At 52.3% G+C, this 18,045-nt stretch overlaps 2 protein-coding genes across 10 annotated transcripts in view; one reads left to right on the top strand and one right to left on the bottom strand.

Annotated features, from left to right (window-relative positions):
* Nucleotides 1-4,805, bottom strand: part of STYXL1 (serine/threonine/tyrosine interacting like 1) — a 33,315-nt gene extending 28,510 nt beyond the window's left edge. For 2 of the 9 annotated variants that reach the window (XM_027526736.1, XM_027526739.1), the window contains exon 1: nucleotides 3,946-4,805. Coding sequence is in view for 5 of the 9 variants with exons in the window: in XM_027526739.1 (XP_027382540.1) it covers nucleotides 3,946-3,973 (28 nt within the window). In the remaining 4 variants the exon portion in view is untranslated. Of the gene's footprint in view, nucleotides 1-2,254; nucleotides 2,519-3,167; nucleotides 3,294-3,919 lie in introns of those variants that run through there. The other 7 variants (XM_027526734.1, XM_027526738.1, XM_027526741.1 and 4 more) reach the window with 7 other exon arrangements.
* Nucleotides 3,374-16,143, top strand: MDH2 (malate dehydrogenase 2). Its single transcript, XM_027526748.1, has 9 exons — nucleotides 3,374-3,592; nucleotides 6,973-7,141; nucleotides 8,644-8,727; nucleotides 9,189-9,298; nucleotides 10,708-10,833; nucleotides 13,046-13,123; nucleotides 14,035-14,134; nucleotides 14,477-14,628; nucleotides 15,824-16,143. The coding sequence occupies exons 1-9, from the start codon at nucleotides 3,527-3,529 to the stop codon at nucleotides 15,953-15,955; spliced, it is 1,017 nt and encodes a 338-aa protein (XP_027382549.1). The 5' UTR covers nucleotides 3,374-3,526; the 3' UTR covers nucleotides 15,956-16,143.
* Nucleotides 16,144-18,045: the final 1,902 nt, after the last annotated feature.

Here is an 18,045-nt window from a genome sequence, read left to right as displayed (position 1 = left end):
GTCAGGTATTTCTATTTTCTGGGGGACTGGGACATAAGGGAACTGTCTGGAATAAAGAAAATGTTCCTATAGCTTGTTTTGGGTGGTGGTTACAAGACTACAAACTGTCAAAACTATCAAACTGCACACTTAAGATCTGGATACTGTATCGTATGTAAACTATATGGCAGTTTTTGTAATCCCCTGAAATATGAGGACACTTCTCTACTTTGGGTGGGGATGGCCCAACAGAGAATTTGGGAGGTAAGGGTTCCCTGCCCTAGAGATGCTGACAGGGGCTGACTGACTTGGCAGGGATGGGGAGAAGTCCCACCCCCAGATGTAGCAGTGAACATGAGAATCTGACTCAAGTTCCTCTCCTGTGGCCTCAACTCTCCCCTCTACAGGGACAACTTCAGCCCTGGCCTCTCTCAGGAGTCTCAATCCCATACTGCCTCTTGGAGTAATCCCCCAAGTGTCCACTGACATTTTTATGTGGACAATTCATCACCACTTCCAATTCAGCCCATCTAAAATAGAGCTCTTTTTCTCCACACAGCTGTCCTTCCACACAACTTCTCTCAGGCTGAGTTCCCACAGCACTTTTATTTAAATCCAGATAGGCACAAACAATTCTTATCAATTCTTCCCCCTCCCTTATTGGCCCCACTTCCCCATTTCTAAAACTACCATCAAAACTCAGATTATGTATCATCTCCTAAGACTCTTGCTGGAGAAGGCAATGGCACCCCACTCCAGTACTCTTGCCTGGAAAATCCCATGGACGGAGGAGCCTGGTAGGCTGCAGTCCACGGGGTCGCTAGGAGTCGGACACGACTGAGCGACTTCACTTTCACTTTTCACTTTCATGAATTGGAGAAGGAAATGGCAACCCACTCCAGTGTTCTTGTCTGGAGAATCCCAGGGATGGGGGAGCCTGGTGGGTTGCCGTCTCTGGGGTCACACAGAGTTGGACATGACTGAAGACTCTTGCAGCACAGAAGCTACAAGAAGAACAAGGTTAGTCTCTCAAAATACTATGGAAGATAAGCCTTCTGAACAACCTCCCTGCCTTGCACATTTTCCCCTTGGAATCTTTGACATACCAAGGTCGGTCTAATCTTCCTCAAACACAGTTCTGGTGGCATCACAAAAGCCTCTGACAAACACTTGCTTCCCAAGCAATAAAACACAAACTTCTCCGCTAACATGCATAAACCCTACACAATCTGGGGTTTCCAGTCTTGTATCTAAAACCACTTGACTCTCCCCAAATTCAGAAACCCACTCTCAACCTGGTCAGGTGCTGGACAATACAGAGATAAAAGTACCTGACTGCACGATGCTTTCAGTTCCAGTGGTAAGATACAGGGGTAAACAATTAACAAGAGAACACAGTCAGTGATACAATAAAGGACACTGTTCTCATGTCCCAACTCCCAACAGAAATGATCTGTTCACTGTCCCCTCCTACAGGTTTTCCTTTGGGCTCTTTTCCCTTTCTTTCTCATCTGAACACTTTCTATTGTTAAATGCCCAACTCTCAGTGCCCCTCCTTTGGGAACTCCAAAGCCCACGTGCAAGGATCTCTCCCTCCTGTGGCGCTGAACGGTCTAACTCTTGTTCTTCCTTTACATCTTAGCTTAGATGTTTCATCCTCCAAAGTCCTCTCTCACACGGCCCCCACCTCCACCCCAAATCTGAGTTAGATAGTCCTCCTTTGTGAAGGAAAGCTACACGGCTCAAAATAGCCTGGAGTTAAAACTCCCCTCCAATGGTGGGGTCTTCCCCAGCATTCTATACAGAACAAAGAACTCCCCGACCCCCCCTCGCCCCCGGAAGGAAGGAATGGACGTTAAGATTGATTACGTCCAGCTCCCAGCCAGTCCCAGTCTTCAGCCGGCCTCAGGAATTCCTTGCCCTTGTTGTTAAAAGTTAACTAATCCAAACAATCTTGAAGAAAAACAGCCCCCTCGAGACAATGTATTTCCGCATCCATGTTGCCTGTATACCTCCTCTTTTCTCCACTTAGGGCAGCAGCTCACTCATCTGACTGCTGCCCCTTCTCACCTCATTAAAGGTGATCTGTTCCTGTAGAGTATAGGTCTCATTCTTTCTCCAAACCTCGCTTTCTCTGACTCCCTTAACGTACACTTTGTGTTCCCACAGCCCCTCATAATTCTCTAGTGTTGCCCATATCATGCTGCTTGCAATGTACCTGTCTCACTAGACTGTGAGCTCCTTAAAGGCAGAAAATGTGTGGATCCTCGCTCACCTGTGAAGCAAGTGATCTTAGTAGCTCAATGAACAAACGGAAAGGAGGCAGGGAAGAGTAAGCCCGTCATCACGTGCACCCTCCTACTTGTATGTTCGTCAGTACTTGGGCTAACTGTTCTTTTTCACCTCCTGCTACCCCGTTCCCAAGTAGGCTGTCATCGGTTCCCCCTCACTGGGTTTGCACACTTCTCCAAGGTAACAACCTGCAACACACCGATCTGCCCCACTTGACCCTGAACTTTTGGAGGGCAAGGAGGTTTCTGCACCCCCAGAAAATAGCAGCAGGACAAACGAAGCTTCTAAGTATACTGATACATTTGAATGGAAAGCTTCCAGTGAGCAAAAACCATGTCTTCACTTTGTCTGTGGTGGACTCTGAACAAATCCACTAACTGTGCTCAATATGGTTTCTTGGCTCCTAAAGCTGAAACGATGTGGCCAGGTTGACAGCATTGCTGGGCCGACCAGAGGTGAAGGGACGGCGTGACTTTGCAAGTTTTATCACCTGGATATCTGTTACCGCATCTATAAACTCTAGCGATGAGTCAGTGCTCAGGGTCTGTCATTCTCGGGAGTGGTGTCCCTAAAGCTTTGTAAACTTAATAGAAGGTCCTGGGCATCATGAGGAACGACAAGTGGACGGACTGTGTGTAATCAGGGGTGGTGCACAGGATTGACAAATTAGAGGAGCCCCCATCCTCCACCTCAATCCCGGGGCTCTCAACCTCCCCTCCCCCATTTCCTTTCCAGAGCTTTCCAGAGTTCGGAGCCCCTCCAGTCCCCAGGGACAGGATGGGTGGGTTTGGCTGAGCTGGCGGAGGGGAAGAGCGGCTCGGATCGCACCCATTCCGTCGGGCCTCCGACCTGACCTCGGCCGGTCGCCCTGTCAGAGCCTCTGTCTGGGGCCCCACCTGCAAAATGGCTCCTCTAAGGCTCTCCAAGCCTACAGCCCGTCTTCTTCCACCTCTCGAGTGCGGACTCTCCCTCCCACTCTGACCGCGTCTCCCTCACAGGCCGCACGCAACACGACCAGCGCTATGACCCAGCCCAGGACTGCGCTCCGGGAAGCACCCTTCTGCGGGCCTCCTAGAAAGCCCGGATGTGGCCGAGATACCGCGAGAGCTGGGACGTGGGGGCGCCGGAAGCAGCGCCGCTCTCGCGAGACAAGGGGGAGCAGCGCCGGGAGTCTTGTGCAGTGTGGAGGTCGTTGGAGTCACTTGTCTGGTGACAGTTCCTTTGCCAGCCTGTCCGCGCCCCGCCCGTCCCAGCCATGCTTTCCGCCCTCGCCCGGCCTGCCGGCGCCGCTCTCCGCCGCAGCTTCAGCACCTCGGCCCAGGTAGGCCCTGCGAGGGGCAGCCTGCAGGTGGAGGCTCCCTGGCCTAGGCCACGTGTGTTCCTGGCTCGCGAGCAGCCTTGACCCCGGGTCAGTCAGCTTGGACCGCTGGGCCGCCTGGTGCAGACCCGCAGTTGTGTCGGCTGGGTCGGCCCTGATACTGGGCTTGAGGTGCGCGGGAGAAAGTCCCGGAGTCAGGGAGGTGGGAAATAGTCCAGCTCCAGTACCGGGGCTCTTCTCCGAGCCTGCCAGTTCATCCCCAGAGTCTGCTCTTGACCTGTGCTCCTTCAAGCTTGAGAAGCCAGGGCTGTAGGGCCTAAAGTAACTTACCTTCCGTAGTATTCTGAGAGACTAACCTTGTTGTTGCAGCTTCCGTACCAGCATTGTGTAATTTTTAACTTCATAGTGCAGACGGAGCTACCCAGGGCAGAACACTGGTCCAAGGTTACACAGTCTTTTGGCCAGAGGATTAAAATTCCCCTCTCCTGACCACTGTAATTTTTTCTTTTCGGATCACCAAGCCTTCCCTCTAAGAACCCGAAGACTGCTTCCTCTTAAGGACCTTTTGAACGCTGCTGCCTGCGGGTGGGCCGCTTGGGCCTGGCTTGGCCTGGGACTGCTTAAGCCTAAGCTATTTTTAGCCGTCTCGGGCAGCGAGTCCTAAACTCTGGTGTGTATCAGAATCACCAGAGTACTGATAAAGATCAGAGACAGAGGGTCAGTGAAGGAGGTAGGACCTGCTGGGCCTCTGTTTTTATCAAGTGCCCCGGGTGATTCTAATACAACCCAAGTAAGTGAACCCTGGAATGCCCACATCGCCTCTTAAGTACCTTGCCCTAAAAGGGAGGTGATTGTTAAATGAGGTTCTGCATTTCTTAGCCTCCGCCTTTCAGACCCGTCTCCTGTGTGTTCAGTTCATTTGGAAAATAAATACACACATAAGTACCTTTGAGTATCTGCTTGCCCAGAACTGTGTTGGGTGCTGCCGGTGATACTGGGATGAGTGAGAAGCAGCACTTAGCCAAAAGTGAGTAAGCTTAGGACCCTAGGACAGTGGGGGTGTTGAAGAGTGACGCTGAGGAGTGGGGGAAGGGACCTAACTGAAGATAAGACCCATATTTGCTGCTATGATTTCATGAGGGGTATTGAGAGAAGAAGGAACATGGAGAAAACCAAGGCTTTGGATTTTGGAGTTGAGTTGCTAAGGTAGGAAAAACTGCTCAGAAAGAGTGATGGGAGTTGAGGGTGGTATTGATATCGGGAGCTCAGGTTTGGATATGCTGAGTTTAAAATTCCTACTGGACATACAGACAGAGTCGTTGAGAAGGCAGGTGTAGAAGTCAGAAAGATGAGCTTGATCCAGATGGTGCATTGGCCTAGAGACTTTAGATCCTGTGTCATTAACCGGAAAAATGGAGTGAGCATTCAACCTGCGTGTATTTATGTCTCTGTATGTACTAATGTTCTAATATATAAACACAAGAAAAAAATTTAAAAACAAGCTGTTAAATAAAGTTTGTTATACAGACTTTAGAAAGCAAACTTGTGAAGGAAGTGTTACTATATATCCATTTTCAAAGCCCATTGCTAAACAGTGTGCCAAACACTGAGAAGGGATGTGAAATCTGGCAACAGCTTGTTCAGGAAGAGATCATGCGCTGTCCTGCAATAGCAGAGATTCATCTCACTGTAAAGATTCCACCATTTACAAGTTATGTTTTTATAAATATTAGCCGAGCTGATGAAACCTTATACAAAAAGTAACATGGCCTCATTCCACTGAGAGTGTGTTGCATTCATCTTGTTTGTCACAGGGGACTGATTGATCCAAGAACCCTAGTTGAGGACACCAGGTCTATCTGTTTCCTGGTAGATGTTAATTCTTCACCTGTTAGATAGAATTAAGACATAATCTTTGACATTTACATCCCACACACCAAGGGGACTGTGTTGTGCTCCCCGTGTTGGAACCCTGGTCAGTCGTGGGAGCCAGGCTGAGAAATCTGGGCATGAGGAACTTGAAAGGATTTTTGAGCAAGGCAATGATGAAACCTTTGAATTTGGGAGAGGATGGTTGAGAGGTAGAGCTGAGGACCTAAGTTAGACAGTGGAATCAGAGTGGAAATCAGGGGCAGGTTGGGAAGATGTTTGAGATGCCAGCTCCTTCGTGTCTTAACTGGGTGTCTCCAGTAAGGAAAGAGGCAGAAGATAGGAATGAAGGTTTGAATGTGGGTGAACACAGGTGCCATTTGGGGACAGGGATGGGAGAGGTAGCGAGGATACATTTATTTACACATTTGGGTTAGTGGGACCAGTGGAATGCCTAACAGAACTGGAGATGTGGAGTTGGAATCTGGGAGTCCCTGGGATTCGGAACAAGGTGTGAGGGTGATCATTGAAGCTCCAGAGGTGGGTGAGATTCCAGACTTCAGGTTCTGGGTGGTTGGTCCAGCTACTTTCTGTGAAGTCAGGGGTACAACTTTAAAAAAAGAACACGTGAATTTGAATCTAACTTGTAGTATATCCCCTTTCGAGTTTTAATTTCTTCAAGCAAATCACACTGTGTATGAGGTGTTTTTTTGAGGGCTTTTTTTTGTTTGGGTTTGCTGGGTTTGCTTTTGTTGACAGAAGCCCTGTATTGCTGGCTTCGGTTGCTATGGAACACAACTTGCAGCCGTAGTGTAGACGCTGCCCTCCAGGACTGTGTACCAGCCTTTGAACTCCCGCAGAGGCTCTTTTCTCAGTTTGTCTTCTTCCTGGCCTGCTTGCCAGGATAGGCTCCCCTTCTCGTTTGTGAGTTTAGGCTGGAAGCAGCCTCCCTGAGGATGGCTGGGGTTTGGGTTAGGCCCTGCGCCTAACCTAGGTAGAGGGGAGAGTGCCTCTTGTGTAAGGGGAGTGAGCTTTAGGGCAGGACTTCGCTTCAGGACAGCTCTTTGCCCTCAGCTCCTGGGCATCTCACTGCCTGGCCACTCGGGAGCTGGCCAAGGTCTGTTTCACTCCTACAGCCCCCAGGTCCGAGCACTGGCCCATTGGTAGGATTTCAGAAATATTTGTTTATAGTTTTTAAAACTGCACGTTGCAGGAGAGGCTTCTGTTAGCAGTCCAGCGGCCGAGTGAGTAGTCTGCTTGTCTCTCGAGGGTACGGGAGAAGTGTGCCCTGACCCTCACAGCACCTGAAGGCACAGGTTGTCCCCCGTTTTCCTGAGGCATGCTTCTGAACATCCGGAAAGAAACAGGGCTTTGGGGTGGTAGGAATACCTTCGCCTCTTCGTTTGGGACCACTGCAGTAAAAGAGGCCAGGGGCCGCAGTCTGCAGTTGTTACGTGTGAATCCTTTTAATGCTGAGTCCGTCTTCAGAGTCCTCTCTCTCTGCCTCTTTCTAGAACAATGCTAAAGTAGCCGTGCTGGGGGCCTCTGGAGGAATTGGGCAGCCGCTTTCGCTTCTTCTGAAGAACAGCCCGTTGGTGAGCCGCCTGACCCTCTACGATATCGCTCACACGCCCGGAGTGGCCGCCGACCTGAGCCACATCGAGACCAGAGCGACCGTGAAAGGTACTGGGCCCGCTGACCCCACAGACCTTTCACCTCTTCTCCCCAGGAGACCAGGATCCAGGTTTAGAGTGAGATTCTTGGGTGGAACTAGGTGTTCAGAGACTTGGGGTTTCCGTGTCCATTTTAGAATTAAATTTTATGAATTATTGCAGCTTTTTGCACTTGCATCTGAAAATGTAACTAGTGTCTTTCAGAAAAACAACAGTGGCCTGATCTTCCCATTTACAATTTTGTATGATTTAAAATAATAGGAGGGTAGGGGGAGGGGTAGGGGAGCCTTCTGCAGGGACGTGGGGGCAGTAAGCGGTGCTGTCCCTGGTGTGCTGCCAGTGCCTTCCGGGCCGGGCCATCCCTCCACCCCAGGGTTTCCTCCGCCAGCTTCTTCAAAGCACAGCCACCTTAGGGAAATCTGAAATGAATATAGGTATATTATCCAAGAAGTCATTCATAATCACATACAGTTATGTATAGCCTGCTCATTATAGCAGCGTTTATCCACGTCACCAAACTCTTGGTAAAATCATTTTTAAAGAGTTATTGTAAGTTACAGTTTATTTATTGTTATACCCATGCTCTTGGCCATTGGGCTGTTTTGTGTTGCGCTGTACTATAAGTATTTATGTAAGCATAAGCATCTTGTTATCTTTACATTTTGTTTAGGATCGTAAAAGTAGAATGAGTAAGTAACGGCTGCTTTACAGCTTTTACTGTAGAATGTCAGATTGCTGTGCAGGAGCCTCGTACTGCTTCCTGTCTCCACTGATGGTGTGAGGCTGCCGATGGTGTTTGCACGTGTCTTCAGTGGGTGTAGACAGTACAGAAGGTTGACTTGTCAGGTCACTTGCTTGTGTGCCTTCTAAGGTCCCTGTGCATTAGTTGGCTTACTTTCTCTTGGGTTGTATATTTTAGAGTTTCCAGAAGCTCACACAATAGGGAAAAGTCACATCAAAGCAGATTTTGGTCTTTGGAGCCAATTCCCCTGAGATGTTTGAAAGTGAACCTTCTTCTCCTCAGGTGATAGGAATAAACAAAGCCGGTGCTAATACGTAGAGTCCCTGTGTGTCGTGGAGTCTCTCTCCTGGCCTCCAGTGCACCTTCTGATCTGACCCCAAAGTGGAGCTTTTGTTAGGATGACCGTGGTGTGGAATAAGCAGCTCTTAGCGGGAGCTGAGCAGGACTCCGAGGTGCTGGCAAGTCGCGTCAGATAAGGCCAAGTGGCCGAGTTGGATGCTTATGCCGTTCTGTAGGGGGGCTGGGCCATAGAGGCTGGGGAAAGTGGAGTGAAAGGGACTGTCCTGCCAGCTGGAGTCGTCCAGACCATGGCGGTAGTTCTCAAGGAGAGGAACCCCTTCACAGATAGCCCTTCCATCCTGTCTTGAGGCCTGTGGTCAGATTTGGACCTGGGTGGGGCTGTCCTCCTGGGCTCTGTCTGTGTAGATGTGCTGGCCTCTGCGGGTCGGAAACTGTGAAATTGCTCACTCGATTGTTTTTTTTTTTTCCAGGCTATCTCGGACCTGAGCAGCTGCCAGATTGCCTGAAGGGCTGTGATGTGGTGGTCATTCCGGCAGGAGTCCCAAGAAAACCAGGTGTGTGTTGAAAGCCTTGCCTAGTGTCTCCCTGAAAGTCAGCTAAGGATGTGGTTTTCCATGAAAAGTGGAGCTGGTTTTTTCTCTGCTGCAGAAAAGATTCCAGGCTCCCAGATGCCCGTGGGGCGCAGACAGAGCCCTGCACAGGTCACTGGGTCCCCTTGCCCAGTCTCTTGGGTTTTCTGCACGGAACGCCCTTTCTCCACGCATCTCTGCCTTGGAAGGCTTACTGATCCTCCTCGGGTATAATCCCCTATCTCCCGTCCCCACACTCGATCCACACTGACCTCTGTCTTGGCACTTGTCACACTGGGTCATTTTCTCTACAAGACGGATTTACTTGACAGGGACCCTGTGTCACTCACGTTTCAACATCCTTAACAACAAACACACAGCACTTGGCACATGTTTGGGAATTCATCCTGTGCTCTATGAACAATATTGAATTGGATCATTCTCAGGTATGACCCGAGATGACTTGTTCAATACCAATGCCACGATCGTGGCCACCCTGACCGCTGCCTGTGCCCAGCACTGCCCGGAAGCCATGATCTGCATCATCTCAAATCCAGTAAGTACCCGCCGCTGGCAGGTGGGCGGCTGCAAGTGCCGCCTGAAAGCTCAGTGTGCGGCTGTACTTAAAGTGGAGAATGAGCGGGTTGATGTGTGGAAGTGGATAAAGGGGATGCATACTAAGAGGCCTTAAATTATTTCCTAAGGATTCTTTCTGGCCTGCACCATGTGAGTGGTAACCTGAATTTCCCATCAAGCATGTGCCTTTGAAGGCAGGTCACTTCCCCTCTCGGTGTCCTAGTCCTTCCACCTAGAAAGGAGGTCTGCTCCTCAGGCCGCCCGTAGCTGAGATTGCGGCAGCCTGTTAGCTTCTTTGACTGTGCTCCACTCAGGCTCTGCAGTTCCCGCCACTCCGGCCTCTCCCTCCTCACACTCACACCTGATCACATACACGGCCGCCCCCACTCGCCCCTACCCAGGCCCTGCTCGCTGGTTTTTGCAGGAAGATTGTTCCTCAGTTCAGAAACTCCGGGTCGGGAGCTGTGTCCCCCTGAGAAGTCAGCTAGGGCGCGCATGCCCACCCCAGCAGGGCCCCTGGTTGCATTTGACAGCAGCCTCCTCCGTCCCTCCCTCCTGATTGAATCTGGACTCTGGTCTCCGAGTACGAGAAGGACCCGGGTGAAGTGTGGTGACAGTGCTGTTGACTGAGGGACGTGGCCGCAGGTGAACACCCCGAGCTTGAGGCCAGGGCCTCTGGGAAGAGGGACCAGCCCTTTCCAAGCAGCTCCCCTTTCCTCAGGGGCCACTGGTCAGAAGTTGTTGGGGAGCTGATTAACCAGTACCTGATATAAATCTTGCTGGTTTTGTCTTAATTCTTTCCATGTACCAGGTAATATGTTAAGCATTTGCCGTATATTAAGACACTTAGCCTTCAAAGTAACCTCATGAGGTTACTCTTCCATCTTTACAGATAAAGAAACTGAGTCCCAGGGAGTTGATGTAACTTGCCTAGGGTTACGATGCAGAGTGCCAGAGCTGGAACTTAGCCGGGCCATCTGAGCTTGTAGCTCTGTACTAGGCTGGTTTTTTTTTTTTTTTTTTTAAAGAATGGTCTTTAGGGCCTAAGGCCCAGCTGGAGCAGAACCTGGCTTGCAGAGCCTTCGTCACATTTTTAAGTTAACTGTTGAAGGGTCACGTGCATATGTGAACTTTGGGGTCGGAGGTCACCAAGGGGAAGAGTGCCCGCAGCAGTGAAGGGGTTCTTCTTTAACATGGCAGGGTTGGGGGCTAGGGGACGAAGCAGTCTTTTAGAGTAGGGGGCCTTCCATGGTGAGGCTCAGTTACCAGACAGGGCAACTTAATGTGACACCTTCGGGCTTGCTAATAGTCGGATGAGATTTTTCCTTCTGTCGCATGGCTCTGCTTTCAGAATGCAGGTGAATTCTGCCTTTCTCTTGGATTTACTAGGTTAACTCCACCATCCCAATCACAGCGGAGGTTTTCAAGAAACACGGAGTGTACAACCCCAACAAAATCTTCGGGGTGACAACCCTGGACATTGTCCGAGCCAACGCTTTCGTCGCAGAGCTGAAGGTGAGAGCCGCATCGGGCGTCTTTCACGTGGCCTTTCTGATCCTCCGTGTCCATCCTTGGCTCACTGATGGGCGTGGAGGACACCAGGGCCCCATAGGCCACGTGTAACCTGAGGGTAGTGTTAAATGTCTTCAAAGCTTACCTCCTTCATGGGCGGCAGCTCTCACGTTTTCGTGGGGAATGCAGACGGGCGCCTGTGGGCTGAGACTGGCCAGCGCCTGCATTGACCAGCTTGTCTCCTCCCCGCGGCATCCAGGGTGCAGGCTTTCCCGGGGTCTCTCGCTGGCTGGAGCGGTTGTGCTCCTGGTACTCTCCACCTCTGATAACTGGCCTTCGCAGGATTGACCTGCTCATTGTTAGGCAAATGATAAGATCAGCAAACAGGATGGGCTTGGGCAAGCTCCTGAGATAGTGTCAGCGTTGTTATCCTGGTCTGTGTCCTGATTCGCTCCTCCTCGGGAACGCTAGTGACTTAGACTCCCCTCTGCTCTCGCCAGCTGCCGGCTTCTTCCTAGCTGCCTTCGTCCTGGGGTGGGTGTGGCACCGGCGCCGGGTCCGGAGTCCTCAGTGTGTTTCACAACTCACTGTCTAAAGTCCCTGGTTGTGGACCCTGCAGAACCACTCCTCCCTCCCCAGTAAACATCCCTCCTGAGCTTCAGACCATTTTTTGTGACTCTGCAGAAGAGGTTTCCCATCCTACCTCCCGCCAGTTAGGAATAATTGCCATGCACGTGGCTTGGAGAGAAGGGCAGGCACAGGATTTGACCTCCACCTTCCGCCCCTGCACTCAGCACCTCTCTCCACTGCCATTCTTGCTGTGGCGTGTTCCTCAGCCTCTCTTCTCCATGGGGCAGATCCTGAGACGTGGCCCCAGGGCCTGGGAGCTCTGTGGAGTAAAGTGGAAAGAGACGCTTTAATTCCAGAGATAGTGAGTTTGAGCAAACTCTGGGAGATAGTGAAGGACAGGGGAGCCTGGCAGTCTGCAGTCCATGGGGTCGCAAAGAGTTGGACATGACTGAACCGCAACAATTTTGGAGACAGTTGGATTGAATAACCAGTTCAGCACACGTGTGTTTGGAGTGGGATTGTTGGTGCCATGTCCCAGGTGCCCAGCCTGGCGACCTGTGCAAGCTCCTTGCTCCGTTAGCCCTCTGCTGCTGGGCCCGCCCACCCTTGTGACTGGGCTCCCCTTGCTGGGTGAAGCAGGTTCCTAACTCAGGGCATCTCTCTTTAGCAGCTGCAGCGTTTGGGGACTGCTAACAATGGCGCCCACTCCAGGACTCTTGCCTGGAAAATCCCGTGGACGGAGGGGCCTGGTGGGCTGCAGTCCATGGGGCTGCTAGGAGTCGGATACGACTGGGCAACTTCACTTTCACTTTTCACTTTCATGCATTGGAGAAGGAAATGGTAACCCACTCCAGTGTTCTTGCCTGGAGAATCCCAGGGATGGGGAGCCTGGTGGGCTGCCGTCTGTGGGGTCGCACAGAGTCGGACACGACTGAAGCGACGCAGCAGCGGCAGCAACCCCTCTCCCATAACTCCCACCAGTGTCTTTTTCTGTGATAAAAAATACCTGATTCGCAGATTCTCGGCGGGAGGTGGGGGCGGGCAATCATGCCTCAGGTTTAACAAGTGAATCAGCGTCTCAACAAGCCCCGCTTAACTAACTGTGGCGTCGTGACCCCTTTCCACGTGGTTCCCTCCTTTTGGTTCCAATCACTGAGCTGACAGACTTCTCAGCCCTGGCTTTTCTAGAATCTCGCTCTCGTGTGAGGGAAAGAGAATCTGCTTTGTTCACGGTGAACACAGTGTGGGCACGTGAGTCTGGGCTGACACGGGCGTGACGGCAGGTGTGGGAAGGAGGGCTGCCGTCCTCTGGTCCCAGGAAGCTGTCAGGCTGAGGGGGACCAGCTGGGACCCTCCACGGAGGCAGTTGCCAGCCCATTGTGAAGGGAGAACCTTACATGTCCTCACCAGACGCCAGGTACTCCTCACTACACGTGTTCAAGCTGACGTCAGAGTGTGCGGGCGCGGGGGCTGGTGGGAGAGGTGAGCGCGGCCGGACTCGCCCGCGGCCTCTCTCCCGGCTCCTTTGTTTTGTTCTTGAGTTTTGTGGATTTTCCAAATGTTGCTGCTTAAGGTGCATACGATGGGTTTGACACTCAAAGTGCTTGTTTAAAAATTAATCAGACTTCACACTTTTCCTGACCAGGATTTGGACCCAGCCCGAGTCAACGTCCCCGTCATCGGCGGCCACGCTGGGAAAACCATCATCCCCTTGATCTCCCAGGTGTGTGTCACGGGTGTGTGTCTCCTCGCCCGGAGGCCCCAGCCCACGAGCGCCCTTCAGAGGCTGACGGTGGGGCCCTGGGGCAGGCAGACCTCACCCTCCGTGGTTACTGTGAAAGGATTCCCACTGTGGGTGCAGCCCCACCCCACTTGTCTGGGGGGGTCTCCCGATGGCCTGGGGGCTATGGGAGCAAGTGTGGCCAGAAGGTGTTAGAACGGCCAGCTCCCACACACCCTGAAAACTGCTGGTGGAAGCACCCCCTGCCTTCCCGGTTAGGTCAGAGCAGGCAAGGTCTCTGTATAAAAATGAGGAGACAAAGTAAACACCCCCGAGAATGAGATAAATCACCTCGGAACCTCGGACCTCGGAAGGAGATACTGAGGAAACACTTTAACTCTGAACTGATGGACATCCCTTAGAGCGAGCATTCAGTGCCCTTGACTCCTGTCATGAAAGACAGGGGAGGGCGGAGGGAGCAGTCAGAGGCGCGATCCCTGAGTGCAGTGGGCCCTGCCAGGACCCTGAACAGCAGAGGGAGGTAGGGGGACAGTTGGTGACCAGTGAATAAGGTCTGTGGTCTAGTACATCACACGTGATACTGATTCCCTGCTCTTCATAACTGCATCCTGGTTATGTAAGATGTTAACGTCAGGTAAGGCAGGTGAGGAAAATCTTCCTGCTATTTTTACAGCATTTTAGTAAGTCTAAAATTAGTCCAAAATAGAACAAGTTTTTAAAAAATGAGTAGGGATCTCACCGCACCGCCCAACAAAGTCAGCTTTTTCTTTAAAGAAAGAGTCCTGATTTCCCCCATGAGCGCGATGCCCGGCCCCCATGGGCCAGGGGCTAGGAGGGCGTGGGACCTTGGAGCCTGACCCTGCTCATGTGGTCCCTGTGGCTTCTGCTTGCAGTGCACCCCCAAGGTGGAATTTCCCCAGGACCAGCTGACCACCCTCACGGGTCGGATCCAGGAAGCTGGCACAGAGGTGGTCAAGGCGAAGGCCGGAGCGGGTAGGTCTCAGGGGTGGCCCCGGGCCCTGGTTAGAGTCTGAGCTGAAGACACGAGTGCCCAGCAAGGAGCAGAGCCTTTTCTCAGTTTCACCTCCATCCGCTTGACATGCTATCCCCCAGTCAGAGGGCAGCTCGGCCTGCTGGGCGGCGTGGAGTAGCGTCTAAGGTCAGCAGAGCTAATTCCACGCCGTTCATGCATTTGTCAGGTCAGGGAATGCTGACGTACATTCCCGATGACTAGAAGGCTGGAGGTTACACAGGTGGATTTTCAGCTGGCAGGAGAGCGCGCCTGGATCTCCAGGTCTCAGCGCTGGCGTGGCTGACCCACCTGTGTCCTCCTAGGCTCTGCCACCCTGTCCATGGCATACGCTGGAGCCCGCTTTGTCTTCTCCCTCGTGGACGCGATGAATGGAAAGGAAGGAGTCGTCGAATGTTCCTTCGTTAAGTCCCAAGAAACGGACTGTCCGTATTTCTCCACACCGTTGCTGCTGGGGGTACGTACCTGGGGGCCGGGGCTCAGCTGGAGGAGGAGCGCGTTCTATAGTGGAGAATCAGCTGCTGCACCTGGAGCCTTCACTCTGTTACTCGGATGTCCGTGAGCTGGGACCATCCCGCCGCCTTTGGAGGGTAGAAGTGCCACCGAATCAGGAGCAGGGAGACACCTCCGTCTATGGGGCTGATGGGCTCTCATGGCTCCAACAGCTGGTTGGCAGCGACCACCAGGGCAGCCATCCTAACGGGACCCTCGTGTCCCGAGGCGGCTTGCAGACGGCTCCCAGTAGCGGCTTCCCCACACCAGCCTGCGCTTGTCCTGAGCCCAGGGCCTGCCGAGGCCTGTTGGACCTTCAGTTCCAATGTTCCTGGGCCGTTGTGACAGGGCTCTTCTAGTCAAGTTGCTGGCTTCAGCCAGGCTGGTTTGGACAGCTGTCCAGTCTGCTTGACTCCTACCGGGTGTTCAGGGAGCAGCTTGCCGTGTCTCAGCCATGGGCACCTGCTGGGATCCTTCCTCTCGTGCCCAGAAAGAAGCCCTTCCCACAGCCCCCTGGTGTCCACAATCCCCGGGACTCACTCTGAAGAGCTCAGTCCTGGAGCCCTTTGAGCAGGTGTGTGTGGCATGGTGAGGCCCCGGGCTGATGGTTCTGACCAGGGAGCATCTGAGGAGGCCTGGATGCCAGGCTGCTGTCTTCCTAATAACCAGCATTTACCTACGTATTTACATTGGGTTCTGGTGGACATTTAAGTGTTTCTTCAGTCCTTAACCAACTTGGGAAAGAAACTAGCTCCGAGAAGTAAGCTCTATGTTGGGGAGAACAACTCGTGTTACTAATTATTGAATTCTTTGTGTACCAACTGACCCAGGTTTGTTCTAGCAGCCTTCTGTGAGGCAGATGCGGAGACAGACCTGGCGTGTGAGCAATCGGGCTGCGTGCACAGCGAGTTCTGGGGCCTGGCCCCCAGCCTGGGGCTGGCTGACAGCAGCCTGAGTTCCCGGCACAGCTCACACCCGTTCCTTCCTGTCCCATCCCATCTCCGATGCGTGTGACTCCCTCCGCAGGCTGCCCAAAGCCGCTGGCCACTGGTGTAGACAGGCTAGGCGGGGCTGACGAAGTTACAAGCAGGCTCTTCTGTAACAAACTCATTCAGGGAAGCTTTCTTGTAAAATATTACCATCTCCCCTCTCTCCTTCAGAAAAAGGGCATCGAGAAGAATCTAGGCATCGGCAAGGTCTCCCCTTTCGAAGAGAAGATGATTGCTGAGGCCATCCCTGAGCTGAAAGCCTCCATCAAGAAAGGAGAGGAGTTTGTCAAGAACATGAAATGAGAAGGCGCTTAGCGAGCAGTCGGTCTCCTTAACTTATTAAGGCATCATGTCACTGTAAAGCCGTTTCAGATACTTTTGTCGTTTCAATTTGCTTCGTTGAGGAGGATTGTATTAACGAACCACCCCTTTGCAATCTCGGTCAGTCTGTCGGTGCATCAATAAAAGCAGGCTTTGATTTTCTTTTTCAAGGTCTCCTCCAATTAAATCCTGTAATTTCTTCCCCATTAGAGCCTACTACAGAGTGTCTGTCTGGTGTCTCTCCCATCACGAGTCAGAACTACATGTTATTTAAAATTTAGACTGAAGCATCCTGGTCTCCTCAGTAGCTTCAGGTCTAAAATCTCGATCAGTAACTGCTTCTCACGCCTGCGCTGTGAGCTGTCACGCCCCTGGGCTTGTGAGGTGGGCAAGGCCCGCTCAGGCCTGATTCCTTCGTGTTCTCTCCCCCGCTTGCTGCTGTTCAGTGGGCGCCGCCAGGCCGCTGTCTCCTGTCCCGTGGTTTTTCTGGCCCAGCAACCAGCACCGCTGGCTGGATTTCATCCTCTTCTCGTTGAGCCCTGATATTCAGTGGCAGTGACAGAATCGTGAGGAAGGCCGGGCAGGGGCGGGAACAGCCAAGCCGGAACACCAGCTGCAGCCACAGGCCACGGACATGGGGGGTTCCTGCCCTCGTCAGGAGCCAGAAGGGGCCTTGTCACACAAACTGGGCTTAGCGTAAGTGTGGGGGATTAAAGGGAGGCCCGACTCCCTTCAGGCACAGGCTGCTCCCCAGAAGCCGTGGCCTCCGAAATGGAAACTGAGAGCTCCGTACCTAGGAAAGAACCTCCTGACGATGGGTGATGACCTTCAGTGAAAGGCAGGTGGGGGATGGAGCTTCGCCCAGTGGACAGACCCTTTATCTGCAGCTTTCTTGTCCCCCCAATTAAATGTCAGGTACGACAGCGCTATTTTCTTACACAAATGATAATGTTCATTGTTGAAAACCTAAAATGTAAGCCAAATAATAAAGCAGGAAATGACCACTGATGGTAGCATTTATGCTGTTAATTTTGCATATTTCAAAAGCAGAGAGAACGCTCATGCCACGTGCAGCCTGTCCTGCTGGTTACTGCTCTGTAACAAGCACACTGTAGTGGTGCAGAATTTCTCACGACTCTGCAGTTGACAAGTTTCCACCAGAAAATTCTGCTCTGCTAGGTGTAGGGGCCTGGCCAGCCCAGCACATTCAAGGTGATGTCTCGGGCTCACGGCTGCTACTGGGGGGGATGAAAGGACAGCTGGGCCCCATGAGGCCCCCACAGTGGGGTGCGCAGATTTCTTCTTGATGGCTCAGGGTTCCCAAAAGTGCAAGAGCAGAAGCTGCCTGGCATTAAGGCTTGGGCTCGGAACCAGCACAGCATCACTTCTGCTACATCCCTGTGGCTTAAGCAAGTCACAAGGCAAGCCCTGGTCCACGCTGGGAAGAGCCTCAAGGGCCTGAGTACCCAAGGCCTGGTCCTGTGGGAGCCAACTTTGGAGATCAGCTGCTACATGTGATTCTTTTCTGTAAGTATATATGCATTTTCCATATCGCCTGCTTAATTGCTGGGTAATCCTTAAGGTGAATGTACTATAAGATGTACTCCACTCTGTTGGGTAATTAGGTGGTTGGGTTTTCACTCCTAGGAAGAGCATGGCTGTGAACGTCATGGTGCTGCTGGACTAATTCCTCCCGGTGATTCTGTATGTGAAGCACTGTGCCAGCTCTCTTTGGGGTGTGTTTGCTATTCCCTGGGATCCTTGCCGTGACCCTGACAGGCAGGACCTAGTGCAGATGACTCAGCAAGTTGTCTTGGTTTAGGATGGTCAGGTCAGTGCCCACCTCCATACACCAGTGGTTACCACATAAGGTCGTCGAGGACTTTGCTTAAAATGCAGGTTCCTCCCTGCTACGCTGTTGGTGGGAGTGTAAACTGACGCAGCCACTGTGGAAAGCAGTATGGAGGTTTCTCGGAAAACTAAGCACGTGATCCTGGTGGCTCAGCTGGTAGAGAATTCGCCTGCAGTGCGGGAGACCTGGGTTTGATCCCTGGGTTAGGAAGACCCTTTGG

Source organism: Bos indicus x Bos taurus, chromosome 25 (assembly GCF_003369695.1).
Source record: "Bos indicus x Bos taurus breed Angus x Brahman F1 hybrid chromosome 25, Bos_hybrid_MaternalHap_v2.0, whole genome shotgun sequence".
Classification (NCBI taxonomy): Eukaryota; Metazoa; Chordata; class Mammalia; order Artiodactyla; family Bovidae; genus Bos; species Bos indicus x Bos taurus.
The sequence above is the reverse complement of the archived record's forward strand: the minus strand, read 5'-3'. Positions and strand labels throughout refer to the sequence as shown.

Bases quoted from the DNA above. Each gene is read 5' to 3' on its own strand.
- MDH2 (XM_027526748.1), top strand. From the start codon at position 3,527: ATGCTTTCCGCCCTCGCCCGGCCTGCCGGCGCCGCTCTCCGCCGCAGC. The intron at 9,299-10,707 runs GTAAGTACCCGC...TGGATTTACTAG, and splicing joins TCTGCATCATCTCAAATCCA to GTTAACTCCACCATCCCAAT. The intron at 14,629-15,823 runs GTACGTACCTGG...TCTCTCCTTCAG, and splicing joins CCACACCGTTGCTGCTGGGG to AAAAAGGGCATCGAGAAGAA.